We start from the raw sequence: 20565 nt of genomic DNA, 5'->3' as shown, positions 1-20565 counted from the left end.
GGGTGTCCCATTCAAGTCTGTGGTGATCGGTCTGGTTACAAAGTCGCTGCACAGATAGATTGGAAGGACATTCCAGGAGACCCGGCAGGGGGGCTCGACCCTGGAGGTCCTTGTGCATGTGGGGACACCATCGGACCACTCCTCCTCGGGCTGTAGGGTACAGGTGCAGGGGTGTCTTCTGGTGTCGGGTCCAGCAAAGGAGTTCCTCTGGGTTTCAGGGGGGGAGCCCGCAGAAACACTCTGCAGGCGTGGACGGGGGGTCAAGTCCGACCAAGCAAACAAGTAGGCTCAGGTCTCATGAGGTGGGGAGACGTGGGGGACACACTTTGCTCTCCTCTTCTGGGTCCGTGGCGGACAGATGCAGAGGTGTCCTTGGCTGCTAAATTTTGCTTCCTGGTCACACGTGGTTGCACGGGGGTCTGCAGAAACAGTATACAGATGCTGTGGTGAAGTCCACAGTGGGTGCCGCACAGGATGGGCTTCTCTTCTGGAGGGTCCTGGGGACCATGCTGACACAGTTAGCTAACTTCAACCCGGTCTAGGAAGCTCTGTTGCAGTGGTGATTTTCAGCGTTGGGTTTTTGGCAGCCCTGGTCCTCTCAGGTTTTTCTTGGGTGCCTACATATGCAGGGGAGTAGCTCCTCTGCTCCAAGGGGGTCCCTCCTGGCAATTGGCAAAGTGCAAGCAGCTCTCCCCATTTATTTGAGGCTGAAGCGGCAGGACAGGTATGTTGCTCCTCGAGGTTCGGGTGCAGCAGGCAGGCCGGCAGGGTTGGCGCCAAGTCAGTCTTGCTCCTCAGTTCTCGGGTTCAGCAGTCTTCCTGTCCACTTCTTCTTTTGGGTCCAAGGAAGATCTGAGGGTCTGGTATCAGGGGGTCCCCAAATACTCAATTTAGGGGGAATTAAGGTGAGTGAAGGGTAGTAGCCAATGGGCTACTTAACTTTGGAGTTACTACACCCCCTAGATGACCAATTCCTGTGGGGAGTAGGTATCACCCTAACCGGAGTTCCTAAATTCCTCTACATGCAAGATGGTGGGATTTCTAAAGTGTTGTCCACTTCAGCCTGGCCACCCTAGGTGTGTTCCCCGTCTGGAAGTGTGACACACCTCCTGCATTGCTAATTTTCCTGCCTGCCCGGGTGCCAGATGGGTCCGGAAGCAGGGGGTTGGCATCTTCCTCTGAGGAAGATCAGTTCTGCCTATAAAAGGTAGTGGGCTTCTTTGAAGCTCCTCCCTTGTAATGCAGGCCATCCTGTGGGGAGGGGTGTGTAACATCCAAACCTGGATGGGGTTTTGTTTCTTTGACCTCTGGAGAACTGAGGCTCTCACCCTAGGAGGGCATATTTTTTGTCTGGTGGTAGCTGGCCAGAACCGGTCAGTGAGCTCACCAGCAGTTGGTATGTTTTTCAGGGGGCACCTTGCTGCCCTTTGGGTGCAATTATTAATAAAATCATCACTGGAATCAGTGAGGGTTTATTGATAAGAGATATTTGTTATCAAACATCTCTTTGTTAAGAGAAGCCATCACCTAGCTGGGGCACTCGTAGTGACCAGTGTCCAGCACATTTATTTGATATGGCTTCCCTGCACACTTACTAGGTCTGAGAATTGACAAAGACAGAGTAGGGGCATTTTTGCTCATACATATATGCCCTCACTTGTAATATAATGTACCTTGCCTTAGGACTTGAAAGCCTGCTGTAGGGGTGACTTACAGATATTACAAGCAGTGTTATAGGGGACCATGTCTTGTTTTCAATTTTGGGAGCACCTTGTCATGCTGCCTGCAATGGCAGTCTGCATAAGTTTGGTCCTGGGTTCCCTCAGAGAGCCTAAAGTTGTGCTGCAGCACCGAGGGGCTCTCTCTAGTGCCCATGCATGTGCTAGGTACCAGGTTTGCCATTTACAAGGGTCTTGCAGAGGTGCTAAGGGGTCTAGTCACTTGGGGATCAAAAGACAAGGTGTCTTGTTTTTGGAAAGGAACACTGGCCCTGGGGACCTGGGGACCTGGGGACCTGGTTATCAGGAACCCAGTGCACTTCAGTCAAAGTTTCATCTAAAAAACAGACAAAAAGTGTGGAGGAGAGTTCTGCAACCAGAACCTACCTCCCTACAGTTTGTTTGTTAATTGCATAGATGGTGTTTCGACCCACACTGGGTGCGATCAGGACAAAAGCAATGAGGGGAGCAACTGAAACAAAACGTAGAAGGGTAGTCTGATAGGGAGTACTGAAAGAGAGTAACTAATACTATCTTGCACTCGAGGTAGTGGAAAGGAACGCATCAGTCTCACTGGTGGTAAATAATAATAATCACCATGAAGTAATAAAAGTAACTTACACAGAGGTAGAGGGTGGCACTGTAAGGAATATCACAATGAATTTAATCCAGGTGTAATGTACCACCAAAGGAACGTGTGGAAAAAAGAATTACCCCATATAGAAAATAACATCGAGGGCATCTGATGAATGTACAGGTCAGCCATACACAATGGAAACCTGTAGAATGAAAGGAAATGCCTGTGGGGTAGATGTGGTATAAATCAAAATGGCCAAGGAAACAGTAGATAAAAGATTCCCTATGTTTATAGAAAATAGCATTATTATAGCGCCATTATCATCAAATGTTCCAATACAGGAGAATTCGGGTTAGCAAATATAGAGCTGACATGCACACATCAACAGTAACATTTATTTAATGCAACATTTGACTGTGTCTCAAACAAACTGAACTTACCTAGAACCTTGTCAGAATCTTCTCTGAATCACAGGATAACAGCTAACCTAGACAATATAGGTGAACCTGAAGTCAAAAGTCTTTTCTTGTCAAACGTGTTTAGTTTATTATGCAGTGTTACCAAGTCTATTTAGTCCAACATAGTTCTTCAGAGGTAAACCTTAACATAATAGAATCAAGCAAAGTGAGAATTCTGAGTCAGGTTAAACTAAAAAACAATAAATACCTGTAGGTTATAATACAGTTGTATGTTTTCAAATGAATATATCCGATCAGTCTTTGTATTGTGGTACTGGAGTAAAATTAGTCCAAATTTATATCTGAAATAGAATATTTGACAGAATGCAGTCTAAGGGGGTCATTCCGACCCTGGCGATCCATGACCGCCAGGGCCGGGGACCGCGGAAGCACCGCCAACAGGCTGGCGGTGCTTCCAGGGCTATTCTGACCGCGGCTTTACGGAAAAGGGGAACCAGCGGTTTCCCGCCGGTTTTCCCCTGGCCCAGGGAATCCTCCAGTGCCGCCATGGGGATTCCGACCCCCTTCCCGCCAGCCTGTTTCTGGCGGTTTTCACCGCCAGAACCAGGATGGCGGGAACGGGTGTCGTGGGGCCCCTGGGGGCCCCTGCACTGCCCAAGCCACTGGCATGGGCAGTGCAGGGGCCCCCTAACAGGGCCCCATACAGATTTTCACTGTCTGCTTGGCAGACAGTGAAAATCGCGAAGGGTGCCACTGCACCCGTCGCACCCCTGCAACTCCGCCGGCTCCATTCGGAGACGGCATCCTCGTTGCAGGGGCTTTCCCGCTGGGCCGGTGGGCGGCCTTTTGGCGGTCGCCCGCCGGCCCAGCGGGAAAGCCAGAATGGCCGCCGCGGTCTCCTGACCGCGGATCGGTCATTCGGCGGTAACCGCATGGCGGGCGGCGACCGCCGCGGTCAGAATGACCGCCTAAGTGTATAGATGTCTGAAACTGTGAAACTGATATAAATGCTCAGTGATTAAGGAGAACAAGGATTACCTATGTGGTATGATAGCTGTAATGTGGCCTGCAGTTGTATGCTTACAAGTATTTTTTTTTAAAACCTGCAAATCGGTTATTTTCAAATATTAGGCACCATCTTGATATTGGACCACATGTGTTCCAAGTCTTGAATCCCAGTCTCTGATTCCTCACACAACGTTTTGTGTAATAGTGGTAAGCAGCACTATATTGATCCAGAAAATAAATACTTGATCTCTTTTGCGTTATCAGTTGAAGAAACATTATTCAAATGTGTTACACTGCACTATCAATGTTATTGGTATTGGAGAATTGGCATTTGGTATCATTTTGAGTTGCTCTCATTAAATCCCAAAAATAAGATTAATGAAAATGAATCATTGTGTGTTAATGTGTAGAAATTAAAAAGACGTAAATCAGGGAACTCATACCAACTACCTAGTGCAGGGTCTTGAACCTAAATTAGTCAAAGAAGAATTATCAGTACTTAACTAAGTTACTTCGAACTATCTATCCATACATCAAGTTGGGTCCAGCTATTTCAATTAGAAAAACATCTCATAATTTACAATCAAATTATTTTAAAAAAATGGAAATTGGGATCTAATGTTCTTTGGAAAACACTCTGACTTTTACAACAAAGCCATCAGCTCTTACCAGTATTTGTTTGTTATATAATTACAATAACTATCTCCTCTCTTAATACTATACTCAGATATATGCCTTAAAGTTAAAATGTATTACTTATAAAGAAAAAATTGAAATTAATCTGTTTAAACCTTTAATAGATGGTAAGAGTTTATCAATGCAACAGGTCTCTTTTTCTCTTAATCTCTGATGTCTGTTCTCCTTTTTTGTTTTTGTCTGACGTTATTAATGCTTGTTAAAAATATATCTGTTGACGGCATTCATAAAAATGTATTGTCATGAGATATTTGTTGACATTGTTTTAATGGTCCACAGATTTTCTTTCAATTTCTCTTTTTGAGGTCTCTGTCAAACCAACATGAATTAAGGAACATAGACAAGCATTAATGTAAACACAAAATGGACTACCACAGTTGATTAACTCTCTAATGGAAATGTTCTTTTTGTTTTCACATTCTTCTTTTTTTTTTTTTTTTTTACTTTAAAAAAAATATATATGTTTTCTTCAACGGTAAGATAATCAACAGCAGTTACAATAGCGTACATATTACTCCATTTAGCATGGCTCTGGTCCCTGCAACATCACATTATCTATTAGAATCTTACACGATTAACACCCCTTGTCTGAGTGAAAGTTCATCATTACAGTTTAACTGAATCTTTGTCCTAGCATCAGAATCACTCTTTTCAACCCCTCTAAATCAGGTCTCACCCCACGGTTTGTCCATGTAATTATCACTCCCCGAGGAGTCCTTTTCCAGACATGGACTGTGAAATGAATCGCAGACTGCCCTCTAAGCCCCACATCTTCCATCAGTTGTTTGTCCATTCTACTTTTCTTCATTTGCACCTCTTCTGCTAATGCCCATTCCTCCACCCTCCTACACCATTGTGCACTCGCAGGCACGTGTTGTCCCATCCAGGTAATGGCTGCCCTTTGCCTTGCCAATACTAACACCAGCTGAAGGAATTTGTAGGTCATTTTTTGCCCTTTTTATTTTTTTTACTTGTCCCAGGAGGCACTGTAGCAGCACGCATTCCAGTAGCATGCTTGTGGTACCCCGGAATTCTGCCACCACCCGCTCCCAGAATTCATGCACCAATCTGCACTCCCACGCTAAATGTCAAAAGTCTGCCCCGCCCACTCCGCACTGGGGACACGTGTCATGTCTCAGTATAGAAATGCGATGGAGTCTCTTGGGAGTCGGGTATATTCTGTGTAGGAAGTTATAATGCGTTAATCTGAATCGTGCATTATACAAGACTGTGTGTGTTCACTTGGATATGCTGGTCCAGTTGCTCTCTGCTATTGGGTAACCCATTTCTAATTCCCAGTCTTCTCTTGCTCTGTCCTGCTGTCCCTTCGACTCCTCCCTCATTGCTTTACATAGTTGGGTGATTGAATGCCGACCCTCTCCCGACGTTAATAGGACACCTAGTACTAGCGATGTCTGTGGTGTAACAGTGTACATAGGCCAAGTTTGTTTAGCCACTTTAATCCAACCCTGCGTGATGTAGGAAGTGTCCCTGACCCAAGCTAAAGGTGTCACATGCTTGTTCGAACGTTATGAAGTATTCACCTGGATACAGGTCTCCTACTTGCATACATACCCTGGCCCTGTATCTGAAATTAGTTGTCTCCCATCGTAGTCCCAGATCCGGGAGCTGATCTAACGGCATGGGGGCAAATGCTGCCAGGGGGAATATGAGTGATATATGTTTGTTCAATCTGAGTCCCGACATATCCCCAAATGCCTCGAGCAGTTTCAGCAGCCCGGGCAGTGCACCGTGTGGGGACTTCATGTAGAACAGTGTGTCATCTGCATAGAATGAGACAATGTGATTGACATCACCTAGCGTTATACCTCCGTCCGTCATGTCACGCCGTGCCCAAATGGCCAGCGGTTCAATAGCCAGGGCAAACAGGAGAGGCAAGAGCGGACTTTCCTGTTAGGTGCCCCCACCTATTCCCCACACCGCCAAGCGGCTTTGGCCCACCCGCACCCTCGCTGTGGGTTCCGTGTATAACAGACGTACCCATTCCCGAAACTGGGGGCCAACCCCCATCTCCTTCAGCACTGCTAATAGATATCCCCAGTCCACCGTATCGAAGGCCTTCTCTAGGTCTATAGAGACCAATGCCATCTCCTCCCCACGACCTTCCACTTCGTGTAGCACATGCGCTAAGCTTCTCAAATTCATGCCCTTGTTACGCCCAGGTATAAACCCACATTGGTCCTCATGTCCCAACTGAGGGCTATAAGGCCCCAATCGAAGGGCAAGCAATTTGCATAGTACTTTTATATCTGCATTTATCATAGTGAGCAGTCGGTAGGAGGATGGATGTGCTGCGTCGCCACCAGGCTTGAGGAACATGCATATTTCCCCTTCACGCATTGTAGGCTGCATCCTCCCTGTTTCTCCTGCTTCCATGAGAACCTCTAGTAAGCCTTTCATGAGTGTCTCTGAGAAGGTCTGATAAAATTCAGTTGGGAAGCCATCACCTCCTGGCGCCTTGCCCTGCGCAAGGAGGTCGAGTGCCGTCCGCAGTTCTTCCATATTTATGGGCACATCTAAGGACTCCACTGCATTCATTGGCAGCCGCGGTAGGGTCAGCCCCTTCAAAAATGGGACATAATGTTCCGGGGATATTTTAGGATCTGCAGTATATACGCACTGAAGGGCCCGACTAAAAGTATCTAATATCCCAGCTCTAGTGGTAATCCTGATCCCCTCCTCTGACATGAAGTACGTTATCAGTGGGGAAGGCTGTTCCTGCCTTAGAAACCATGCGAGCAGTCTACCGGACTCTTGTCCCCTTCTCTATGTAATGTCTGTCTGTATTGCTTTAGTGTGTATTTGTCCAGACGGTCCCATGTGTCAGCCATATGTCATCTCACCTCCAGCTCCCTATGTGCCACATCTGGTTGTGATTGTTCCCCTGTCTCAAAGGTAATTAGTTCCACCTCCACCTTATTAAGATCCACCTGCAGTTGTCTCCACACACTAAACTCATACAGTGGTCCCTCAGTACTGCTTTTAGCGCCACCCACTCTGTTTCCCTATTTGTCGCTGTTCCCCAGTTGGTTGCCATACATTCGGTCAGTGTCCCGGCATGGTCTCCCTGCCAATTGCATCCTCCAGTATGTCTGCTGACATTCTCCAAGCTCTAGTCTCCCGTTTTCCCCCTCCCCCACCATAGGTGACAGCTGACTGGTGCATGGTCGAAGAGAAATCGTGGAATATGAGTCACCTCCAGGTCCTTTAACCGCGGATACCCTGCCACCAGTATCCTATCCAGTCTACTATGTGTATTATGCGTGGGTGAATAGCATGTGTAGATCAGCCTATCGGATTGACTGGCGCGCCACACGTCCACCATTCCCAGGTTGTGCATTACGTCCCGTAAGGTGCCGGTCATTAGGGGTTTGGTGTACGGTTTAGGGGGTGTTCTGTCCAGATTGGCATCTAAGATACAGTTAAAATCTCTGAGCCATATGATTGGCACCTCTGCTTCACACATTAGCAGCTCCTGCATGAAGCTAAAAAAGGCTGGGTCATCATTATTAGGAGCGTAGGTGTCCAGTATAGCCATGTTGCGTCCGTCCAGCGCACCCTGGAGCAACACAAATCTACCACCCACGTCTGCTTCCATGTATGTGTGGACAAAAGGGAAGGGAAGAAATGAGAACAGTACGTCTAGGTTTAGAATTTCAGCAACAATTTGTATTTAATAAACTAAAAATAATCAATAGCAAAAATAAACCAACAAGGGCCTGTAGTATAATATCCATGCCTAAAACAAGCTGCTTGTCCCTATAGCAGTACGAATGTGGAACCCTTAAATTAGGGAGGCGATGCAGTAATTAAGGCAGAAAATTTGCTAAATGTCTAGTAGGAATATACATGGTTAACCAGTTTCAGCATTTCATCTTGCACAGACTGCATCTGAAGCAGATAGAAGGAACAGGTGGGGGGCCGTATCGATACCTCCAACCAAATAGCCAAATAGTTCACACTGGTTCCCATCTATGATCCTCTCACCTGGAGGAGCGTACTTAATTTTTACAGTAAACAAAGCAGACTGAAACCTTCATGCAATAGGGAGTATAACAATTCTCAGGCCATATTTATTCCTCCAGTCATCTGGAGGTGCGCACTCGATCGTCAGGGGCAGACAGGGTCAAGTAAACAACATGACTCTCGAGGGACTTGAGTCCCCTTTTAAATCTGTTCTGGCTACCCCTGCCGGTCGCCCCAGGAGCCCCCACCACACACCCTTCAACCAATCGGCTCACCCCACGGGGTGAGCATGGTTTTCAAAATTTGCGCGGCGCCCACCATTGGGCTCCCACCCGGAACCGATCCAGCCACACCTGTCCTGGGAGCGCGATATGCCTTGGTGCGCGCCCCCTGCCCAGGTGTTCCACAATTCTGATTTAGCTCTAAAGGTGTTCTTTTTCTGGTGAACCATCACATCATTCTAGTGGTGTGTGGGTTGCTTTGCTCTAAAAATGTTCAGGAAGGCTGTTTCTGATCAGGCTGGTTGTTGCCAGTGATTCATTTCACCCAAAAATATTTTGTGTTGAGACTTAGGGCCTGATTTAGAGGTTGTTGTCCAATTTCTGAAGGGATTGCTGAATCCAGACAAAAATCCACTGGTGGAATGACCTCAAAATCCCGATGATGAAGGAAATATGTCTGGTAGATTTCCTTCAGTAATTTGTACCTCATATAGAAATTAAATAACCCAGCTCTATATCAGGCCCTATTTTCTGTATGTGTATGCCTTTTTTCTTCTGACGGATCTCCTTTGTATATTTTCATCAACATTCTTGAGGTATACTTCTTCAGGAAAATCTTCAGTCTGCTAGACCTTTGAAGTCTGTAAATTTCCCAGTGCACTTACTCCATACTTAGAGCTTCCAAAAGGATTAACACAAATATAAGTATTAAATAATATAATTGTAAAAAAAGATGCTGGCTGCCCAACGTTAATGAATGAGAAAGCCACTTTGTTAACGAGTAAACAGTGGCTGGATGAACGTACACCTTTAGTCAAAACGTGTGGGCCTCATGCTGGCAAATTTCACAGAAGAATTTAAAACAAAATTCCAAGAAGCATTATATAAAATGTTGTTGTCATCTCTACAGTGCACAATAATTGTAAATGGGCTTCATAATACAATTAGCCTGCTCTAGGTGTGACTAAAGCAGAAGCTGGCTTTCAACGGATTAGTAGAATAAGATGCTTTCTGAATGCCACCAGTGAAGAAAGGCCTTTAATTATTAAAGGACAGTTGGTTCCACTGTTTTTACTTCACTGTGGAGAAACAGCGCTCCCATCTACTCCCAATTCCTGCACAGGTTACAGCCTGGAGCCAGAGGTTGGAGCATCTTTACTAGTGACGGTAATGGGCGCCTAGCCTAACACTCATTTGTAAGTCAAGCAAGTAATTTTTACTGAATAGAGACAGGTAAGATCAGGAACATAGCTCCAGGGGGATTGTTAGGGGTGTTACACCCCCCCCCCCCCCCCCCCCCCCAAAAAAAAATTTAATCTGTAGAAAATAGTTGGGGACAAGTGCTTTTAGCCAGGTAATGTCAAGTGTCTGTCGGATTTTACCTGGGATTTTTGTGTGTCCACATTGACAAAAACACACACACACACACACACTCTCTCTCTTGCCTCTGTCTTGAAGACCATGAAAAATGTTGATTAGTTTGAAAAATATTGCTTTTAAGTATCCCTAACAATCCGCACTCCACTTTCTTTCTACTGCCCCTTAAGCTCCTCTCATTTCCTGCTTCTCATGTAATGTGTTTTAACAAGATATCCCAACTTGATTGTTGGGAAATCTCAAACTCACACCCCCTCAATCATAGTGACCAAGCTAAGCCTTGGGTAAGGTTTCTTAGAAAGGGGCTTATCTTGCTAATTTCTTTAGCCCACCAGTCAGTCCTCTACCAGCACTTTGGACAGATTGGACATAATTAAACTGATATTTTGTGGTATACGTACTGGGCATTTACATAATCTGGTTTGGATTTAACTATGGGTCCAGTCACCATTGAGTGTAAAGTAGGAGGAAGAAGAGGAGAATTCTGAATTGGTGAGAAAGAAGCGTGCTTCTTTTTGAAACAGTAGTAACCTGTGAATTCTTGCAAGTTTTGCAATCTCAGAAGAACACCTAGAACATTTAATGACCGTTCTCTGTTTCTTCTTTCAGGCTGTTTACGTTCACCTTGCCTCTTTTTTTAACTTATTTTGTCTCTGTCTTTTTCCCTTCCTTATCCTGTTCTCTCTGCAGATCCAGCCCGCCGAACCCTCTCGTCTGTCACAGAACACACCATTGGAGCACAACTTCACTATTTATGAGGGTACTATAAATCACCATGCCCCAGATTTCCTGGCCTTCAAACAGCGCTACTGCCTCTCCTGGGGGAGTCTCCTTTCCTTCTTGGAGCATCTTGAAGTGTTCCTCAAGAACTATGCAGTCCCAGCCGCAATAGTGAATGGGGAGAAGATGATGGAGACTCTACTAAGCTTTGAACTTAACCAACGGCCCACCCGATCTGACCTATTAGCTGTACTGGCCAACCGAGCTGCAGTCAAGAGACTTTTGAGCCGCCCTGGCCAAAGGTATCGAGGACAAGATGGACTGATTGCGGCAGCCACCAAGATCCAAGCCACATGGCGCCGACATCGAAACCGAACAACTTACCTAGAGTATCGTCGGCACAAGTGGGCAGCGGGGGTAATCGCCATTTCCTGGTTACTTTACATGCAGAAATCCCGCGTCAAGCGCATCCTCAAAGAGTCACGTCAGAGGCATCTGGAGAACTTCCGTCTCCGAACTAAGGTAAAAAGGGATCACTGGAACAAGCCATCTTGCCCACGGGGAAAGGCTGTGCTCCCACTCTTACGTGCCACCATCCTCCGCCCTCCTAATCCTCATGTTCCATTCTTCACCACAGATCTTGATAGATGGAAACCGAGTTTTCTCAATAGGTTGATGCTTCTTGAGGGCCAAAAGTTCTGAGGCAAAGACGGTTGCCTGACATGCAACAGATTTTGGCCCAGTACTCCTGGTCTTTCAGAGCCTCTGCAGGCCTGTTCAGAAATCTCCTTGTTTTTCCTTTGGCTGGTCCACCTCTGACACGTTGAAGTTCTCCCACCTCTCCTCTTTCTCTCGCCCCTTCATGCTGTTCAGGATTTTCCCACCCCTTCTTCCGCCCGCACCAGCTGTCGCTGCTTTGTCAACAACCATTTAAGTTTTGCTGACAGCCTTTTAATTAGCGTTTACCATTTCATTTACGTGCTTGTTCCTTCCGTTCTCCTCCTCTTATTTTTTTTTAATTCATATTCCTTTAATTAAGTGAAGCCGCCACTAATCCCTCGTTTACTAGTCGCGTCGGGCAGCCACCTAATTAAATTAATTGGGGTGGGGGAGAGATGTTTTACGAATGTAATTAAATCAATTAATATAATTTACGCCTGGTTTAACTGTACAGTGGCAACAAATTGGGAGTGAAATAAAGAACTACGTCCTCAGGCATGAGTTTCTAATCAATACTTTTTGCGCTATTATCATTTTATTATATTACACGATTGGGATGTGTTTACTTCAGCTTTAAAAGTCTTTTGAACATCTATAACTCATATGGATGGACGAATTCCCCGCGAATTATCGTTCTTCTACTGATGAAAAACGTGAAGTAACGTAAAATAAATCGAATTTGGCGTAACCTTGTATTATGAATCTGTGATGCCAGTTTGGGATTCTTCACTGTAAACATACTCGGCCTCCATCATCGTTATTCTGTATGTCACCGATCCCCTATAGGAATGTCCCCTTTTATATAAATAACACGTATTGCGATGTGCTCAAAGTGGTCAGTATTATTAATGTTCTGATATTTCGTTTTTTTTCAGAATCTGGCCGCTAAATGGAATCAAATTAAGGCCTCGAGGCGCACTATCATTCACGTCCCATCATTAGGTGAGGGTGTTCGTGTTTTGTTTTTCACCTTCCGTACAAAACCTAACCATTTTCCAACACATAATGTCGCAATAAGGGGGGGGGGGAGGGTGTTGTTCACGTGGGCACGTGCCAGTTCAAATTGGCCTCGGCAGGGAAAATGTGCTTCGGAGCAGTGAGAGCAATAATGCGGGGCCTGTGCACCAAATAGCTTTTAATTTGGGGATTAAGCAAATCGGGCTATTACGGAAGCGTGGCGGGGGGTGGAGGAGACAGCGCTTCAATCCAGCGACGTGAGTTGGTGGGTTTAATTTGCTTGTCGTTGTCACGAAGCGAGGTTGGGAGATGAGCATTGTGCCCCCCCTCCCTCCCCGCCTTGCACCTAGGCTTTGTTTTCCCCAGGCCCGGTCCGACGCGGCCAGTAAACCGAGATATTGCTTGTACACCGTTTTAATCAAATGTGCAGTCAAAACGATAAGCTACATTGTCTGAAATTATTTAGTTCTAATTACGAGCAGATGGGATGTTTTATTTGCACCCAGGGCGTCTGAGCAAGAGGAAATGCTGTGTGAACAGGAATAATTAAGAAGTTGAATAGTGGCTTTTTTGCGCCTAAATAATCTGCAGCTTCATGTTAATTAGCACTAATGCAATTATTTAATTACATTTATGAATTGGGGAACTTAGAAAGCTGTCGTTTATCCGAGCAGCGGTAAAGTGGGTGCTTGAAAGGGACTCGGGAAGATTCCCTGGGAATGTTCTGGAATTGCACCGTTGGCTTCTGCCAAGCGTGAGCTGCTGTCAGAAGCATTTCGGGAATCGGATGTGTTTATTTTTATTGCTTTTTTGTCAGTCTTGTTGCAAATTAATTTTCCTCTCAGGTTTTTATAAGCTTGATCATAAAATACACACGCGCACGGTGCGAGCTGTGTTGAGAAAATAGGACAGAGTTTGGTGATGAATACACGATGATTACATTGCGTCGCGTCGGGGCTGTATAATGGCATGTGATCAGATATTGTTTCTGTTTAAGACGAAGCTCATCCTGATTCTCTAAATGGTTTCTTCAAGGGATATTATATGCAATATTTCTTTTCAGAGAAATGGCAATATTTTGGACCTTTCGGCATAAATTGGGCCAAGTCGGTGTTTGTTCCCCTCTCAGAGGAAATGCCGAGACTCCCCCTCCCCCCGGCTACTTAGTGCCAGTTGTGTATGAAGGGTTTCAATACTTAGGAATATGCATTACTTAGAGTGCCGCAAGAATTCCTTCACAGGAATATGTCGCCGCAGCTGGACCGCCTACAAAAAGATGTGACACATTGACAGGCTCTGCCATTGTCACTGATGGGCAGAGCGGCCATACACAAAACGATGGCCCTTCCACGCCTTCTGTATGTACTGCAAAACACACCAATCCCGGTCCCAGTGGTGCTCTTTTGAAAGATTGACCATGAAGTCAGGCTCCTATTATGGAACGGGGCACCCAAAGAGTGGTGCTGGCAAAGCTGCAACATAGCGTGTATGAGTGCGGATTGGCAGTCCCTAATATACAGCTTTATTACTGGGCGGTGCAGCTACTAGTTATAAACGATTGGGTGTTCGTGGACAGGCAGGAACCTCCATACCACATAGATAGAGACACCATGGGTCAGGGGGGATACAAGTCAATTCTGTACTCTAAATGAAGGGAGCGGCTACTGCCACCATACACCCGGACAGTAGTTAGGATCTGGAGAGATAACACAGAATACTTAGGGTGGAATAACAAACTCACTAGCATGACAGCACTGTGGGATAGTGACCAACTACGAGATGTAAGATGTTTAGAGGGCTTTTCCAAATGGGGTTTGATTGGCATTGAACACCTGAGGGATGTCTGGAGAGACAGGGCCTTGATACAGTTTAAGACCCTCAGGCAGGAATACGATCTGAGAGAAACAGAGTACTACTGATATATCCAGCTTGTCATGCGCTACGGAAACATGTCATTCATGGACACAATTTCCAGATGTATCGCCAAGGAGGATTGGCTGCTTACTGAGCACTTGCGAGACAGGGGAACTCCTTTAATATATAGGAAATTAATTAACAACTTCCCCGATCCATTAGGGTCACTGCGGGCCTCATGGTCAGCAGACCTTGGCATGATAGATGATGATGACTGGACAGAGGCTATACAAAGCCCGCAGGAAGTGGCCATCAGGAACTGATTCCATCTTGTACAACTTAGAATTCTCCATAAATCCTACTATCCCATAACACTGCTACAGAAAATAGGAAGAACTGAGTCTGCACACTGTCTCCAGGGGTGCAGACAAGTAGGTACAATTTTTCATATACTCTGGAACTGTCCAAGGACTCAGGTCTACTGGAAGGGGGCCACAACAATAATGTTGCGGGTTCTGTTGATAATTACAGGGAAGGCAGCATAGCCCAGGTAGCAAAGATATGGCTGGCGTTGGCAGCGAGTGTGGCCAAAAGTAATATTGCCCAGGCTTGGGGCAGAGAAGCCATGCCTTCTGTAGAAAAATGGGAAGCAGACCTTGATTGGTGTCAGAGGGTGGAGCGGGTCGTCTATCAGAGTAGGGACTGCTTAAAAAAATGGGAAAAATCTGGGTGCCATGGTGCATCTTTCAGGGCTACTGATAGGGGAGGGATGGGAGGAGAGGGGGGCACTCCACGGCTTGTATCAGCACTGTCCTATTTAGGTTGTTTGGTTTGTGGCCGTAAAAGTGCCTGCTCTCTGCGGAGAGGAACTTTACCTGGTGTCCAGGGTATCCCAGATCTATGTAAAAGATGCAACTCCGCCCTCACTGTTTGTTCATACTCTATGATGAGTACTTTCAATAAAAAAAAGTTATTAGAAAAAACTTGGCCCACCTTAACGCACTGGAATGGACAATGACCCAAGGGTCTTTGGGGCCAACTCCTGCTACTTTGTCACTGTCAAAATCCCAGTGGGAAAACACTGGCTGAGTGGAATAACTCACCAGCAGTTGTGAACTCTGAGACCAAGAAGAGGAGGAAATGAGACAAGAAAATTGCTGCCCTTTCCATGAGTCAGTTCCAGTCATCAACAATCTCATGTAGATGAATGGCCCTTTCCTCCTTCAGATTTCACCTCACCTTTCCATTCCCCCAGTGCTTGACACATGAGCTAGAAAAGGTGCAGTGGAGCGAAGTCAGATCTCTCTGCCACCTTGGCATCCCTAATTGCAGTCTCTTCTCCACCACGTGTGGCTCCTCTCCTATTCTTGATGCTGTGTTATAGATTTATTAACATAATTTTGCTGGGGCCAAGCTCTCATGACATTCAATTTACAGTGATATTTGGGAGAGTCTTTATTTTCTTTCATGAGTGAGATGTTCAGGAGATGTGCTGCTTTACTTTTCTCTATGAAGTGATCTAATTTGTCCTGGATCATGAGCAAGATGCCGGAGTGGCACTTCCATTGGTAACCTATATAATGTTCAAGCCACAAATTGTTTGAGAGTGGGCATAACTGATGGCATTTCAGCAGGGTGGCTAGAGCTATATATTGATGAAATGCACGGATGAGAGACTGTACCACTCAATGATCACTGAGCTGGGGGCGTGGGTGTGCCAGCAACCAAGATGGCCTCTGGGCATTAGAGCTCAGATGGTTCAGTTCCCAGACTCAGCAGAGAGATCCGGATCAAATGGTGATAGTAACGTAGGGGGCTCAGCTACGGGAATGACTGGGGGGGCGACAACATAATTGGAGCGAGCTCTGGGGCCTGATACACCCCTGGGCTTGCCGCACTTTGAATCCCGGCCTTGTGCCTCGGAGGCCCCGCAGCGACAGGGACTGAGGGCAGGCCTGAGGTGCAGGTAGGCCGAACCTCGTGGTGTGGCTCGAGGTTAACGCTTGCCTGCTGCGCCTCCCCTTTTCTCCTTATTGATTGTCTGGGTACCCGGCAGTGCAGGGAGGCTGGTGCCACCCCGAAAGACAGAACCGCTCGAGAGAGCGATCAGCTGCTGCCACCGGACCATGGACCTTCTCAGGCCTTCTTGATCATTGCAGCCCCTGGAGGGGGGCGGCTGCAGAGATTGGGGCACTTTGAAGAAACAGCTGTGCTGCGGCTTGCCCAGCAGGTACACCCCTCATTTCCATCTGCGGATGTGGATCGTGCAGGTGTTGACGGCCTGATACGGTGCATGGCAAGGTGGGACTGGAGGCTTTAGCGGCCCTTCAGGAATTTGCCCGGTGTGGCATATGCCACGAATGGTCTACTAGGCACTGAATTATCTTCTTGCCACATCATCGGTTGCCATTGCAGCTCTGCAGACTTTCACCCTGAAATCACTGTTAGTGCGGGGAAACATAATTGGTTCTGTAACAGCAAGCCTTGTGGGCTGGCACTGTGCTCCATCCCCTTCAGATCTGGTGCCAGCACTGGAGCATTAGCCCCTGCCTTTGGTGGCCCCTCTACAGTCTCGTCACTTAGCGGACAATGGGTAAAGAAGATCCTAAGCAGTGAAAGCTTGCATTTGACAAGCAGAAACAAACACCTCAAAATAGAGCACCCACAATGTCTGAGATAGAGGCATGTGGGGTTTAGGACTCTGATATAGTCATCAACGCCACCGCTATAATGATGGAGCTCGGTGCCTGTTTTAAGGCCATCAGTGCCAGATTTGACTGGATGGGGAAGCGCCTTGACTGACATGATATGCGATTGGCACATGCCGAGGATCAAATATAAAAAACAGAAGATGCTGCTGCCAAAATGGCCAAGAGGTTAGAGGTACTAGAATCCTGCCTGTGCACTGTAGCCATAAAAAATGAAGACCTCAAGGCTCGGGACAGGTGCAGCAGTATGCGTATTCTGGGAGTGGCTGAAACAACAAATACGGGGCGCATTGATCTCTTTGTTGAACTTCTGCTCATGGAGCTGTTTGACCATGCTAACTTCACCCCCATGTTTGTGGTGGAACATGCACATAGATCACTCATGGCTCGGCCTGTGCCGGTAGCCCCCACAACCGGTTGTTGCATATCTCCCAAATTACAGGGACCGTGACACACGGCTCCACCTGGCCTGAGAGAAGACTCCCTTGCAATATCAGGAAGATGCAATTTCCATCTACCCTAACTTCATGGTGGCGGTGCATTAGGCCAGACAGAAGTTTCAAGAGGCTAAGGCCACCCTCCAGAGGCTTGGTCTCCGATATGGCATGATTTATCCCGCCAGACTCCGTGTTGATGTCCAGTGCAAAACACGCTTCTTCGACAAACCTGCTGAGGCACTCAACTTCTGCAAGAAACATTCCATGGAGATCCGGCGTTCAGCTCGCCCAACCAATGCCTGCCACATACCCCTGGGATATCCAGTCAAGACATTTTTTCGGAGACTTAGTTATGGCCCGGCTCTCCTAAAGGTTACAATATTTCTACCCTGCTGGCTGTGGGGCCTGCCTGTTGCATGCAGATTGTGGCCCTGCTCCTAATTATTTTCCCCTGGGAGCACCGTGCAGGCTGGTCAGATCTCATGACTCCTCAACAATGGATACACTGTTTCCACCTAATTATGTGACACAGGGACCACCCGCTGATGCTTTACCACCCCTCCATGGTTGATACCACACTATGGGGGTCATTACAACTTCGACGGACGGAAAAGCCCGCCTGCCAAAGTCCTGACGGGTAGACTGCCGCCAGTGTGGCCGCCTCCCTGCCAGCCCCATTACGAGTTTCCCGCTGGCCCAGTGGGAAATGGCCTACAGCATTGCCTCCGTCTCGTAATAGAGATGGCGGCAATGCTATAGTGCGTAGGGTGCACCAGCACCCGCCGCTGTGTTCAGTGTCTGCAAAGCAGACAGTAAACATTGCAGCGGGGCTGGCCAAGAGGGGTTCTGCACTGCCCATGCCAAGTGCATGGTGTAGGAAGCTGGCCTGGTGTGTAGTGAGTACCTAAGGTACGTACATCTTATATCAGGTCCAGGTATCCCCTATTAGTGTAGGCAGTGTATAGAAGCCAGGCTTTCTAGAGGTAGCTGTGGATGAGCAGCCAAGGCTTATCTAGGAGTCATGCAAAGCTCATGCAGTACAACTGTAGTCACACATACACACATGAAAGAAAACACTCAGTGTTACAAAAATAAAGGTACTTTATTTTAGTGATACAATACCAAAAAGCACTAGAGGAGATACCCTCCAATAGGAGGTAAGTAACACACTAAATATATACACTAGTTACCAGAAATAGGCTTAGAAAGTGATAGAAAACAGTGCAAATGCAGTTAGACAATAGAGACATTAGGGGGAGCCCAAACCACATACTAAAGAAATGGAATGCGAACACAGGACCCCCACCTAGGTAAGTGGAATGTGTAGAGGGGAGCTGAGGGTACTAGGAAACCCCAAAGGTAAGTACCACAGTGCCCCCTAGCGGTCAGGAGAAAAGGAGTAAGTTAGTGGATTTTCCCCAACCCAGCCAAAAGGAAGGAAAAGAAGAATATGCAACTCCCAGACAAGACTGCAAGAAACCATAGGTGGATTCCTGAAGAGAAAGATCTGTGGAAGAAGGGAACAAAGTGCAGAAGTCACTGAAGAGTCCAGGAGGAGTAGGAGCTACGATCCACCCAGCTGTGAAGGCAGGAGTTGGTCGACAGTGATGTGAAAAAGGTCAGCACTGCAGCCCTGGAGTCGTTGAAGAGTTCCTGAGGACTGCAGACGACGTCTCATGCTTGAAGAAGAACTGCAGTCGGGTGTTGGTGCAGGAATTCCACCAACAAGCCTTGGCATAGGCAAATGTCACGGTTGGCGAAAAGTGGAGCTGAAGGGGACCAACAAGCCCAGGATGACTCAACCCAGGAGGGGGAGCCAGAGGGGACCCTCAGTGACACAGAAAGCCCACAGGAGCAGAGGCAGCACCCACAGGAGTCCCATAGGAGGGGGAGTAGAAGAGCCCAGCAGCACAACTGGAGAAGGGTCCAGTGCCGCAGGAGAACCATGCAGAGGGCTGTGTGTCGCAGTAAGGAGTGTGGGGGGTTGGGACTACACGTAGCCTGAAAATCCCTTGGAGGAGATGAAAAAAAGCTGTTGCAGCCGCAAGAGACGCAGTGCACAGGAGTACTGTCCTGCGTGGGAAGGCAAGGGCTTACCTCCACCAAAGTTGGACCGCTGGCAGAGAGGACCAAGAGGACTACTCTGGACCACCACTCATGATGCAGGATACACGCAGCTCAGGATGAGGGGAGATCCATGCAGCCAGTTGTCGTTGCAGTAGGTGCCTGCAGATGCAGGTGAGTGACTCCTTTACTCCAAGGGAGATTCCTTTTTCCTTCTCATGCAGACTGAAGACTTGCCCCCCTCAGAGGATGCACAGCTGGGGAAATGTTACAGATACTGGAAGGGGTCGTGGAAACAATGTTGCAAGGAGAGTCTTCTCTGTGGATGCAGATTGTCGGGTCCTGGAGGGTCCAGTCACGATTCCAGTGGCTAGAAGTCGAAGTGGAGGTTGCAGAGGAGTCCTGCTGTTATCTTGCAAGCTGAATCTGAGGACCCACCCAAGAGAGAGACCCTAAATATCCGTGAAAGGGGGATTGGTCACCTAACCAGGTGACCACATATCAGGAGCGGGTTTTGATGTCACCTGCCTGGCCACTCAGATGCTCCCAGAGGTCCCTGACAACCTTGGATTCAAGGTGGCAGAACCCTGGGTCCCTCTGGAGGAGCACTGGGCACCACCCCTGGGGTGGTGATGGACAGGGGAGTGGTCACTCCCCTTTCCACTGTCCAGTTTCAAGCCAGAGCAGGGACTGGAGGTCCCTGAACCAGTGTAGACTGGATTATGCACAGAGGGCACCAAATGGGCCCTTCAAAGCATACCAGTAGCTTGGGGAGGCTACCCCTCCCAAGCCATATAACACCTATTTTCAAAGAAACAGGGTATTACACCCCCGCTCCCTTTCCCAAAGGAAATCCTGTGTTCTGTCTTCCTGAGCTTGGGCTGTTCAAGCAGCAGTAGGGCAGAACCTGCCTGAGGGGTGGCAGTAGCTTGGGCTGCCCGGAAAACCCTAGAAGGCTGGTTGGGGCAGTGCTGGGGGTCCTCTAAGGAGCCCCCAGAGTGTATTGAATCATACTTCTAATACTGGCGACAGTATTGGGGTATGATTCAGATATGCTTGATTCCAAACATGCTTAGGTTCAGAGTTACCATTATTTTGCTGG

General features: G+C 47.3%; 1 protein-coding gene across 2 annotated transcripts in view; it reads left to right on the top strand.

The window, feature by feature from the left end:
* IQCH (IQ motif containing H) overlaps positions 1-20565 on the top strand; it is a 613153-nt gene that overhangs the window by 260310 nt on the left and 332278 nt on the right. For both annotated transcript variants that reach the window (XM_069222867.1, XM_069222866.1), the window contains exons 9-10: positions 10694-11245; positions 12319-12385. In XM_069222867.1, the coding sequence (XP_069078968.1) occupies positions 10694-11245; positions 12319-12385 (619 nt within the window). The remainder of the gene's footprint in view (positions 1-10693; positions 11246-12318; positions 12386-20565) is intronic.

This window comes from Pleurodeles waltl, chromosome 3_1 (genome assembly GCF_031143425.1).
Source record: "Pleurodeles waltl isolate 20211129_DDA chromosome 3_1, aPleWal1.hap1.20221129, whole genome shotgun sequence".
Lineage (NCBI taxonomy): Eukaryota > Metazoa > Chordata > Amphibia > Caudata > Salamandridae > Pleurodeles > Pleurodeles waltl.
Note: the sequence above shows the minus strand (reverse complement) of the source record. Positions and strands in the feature narration are given on the sequence as shown.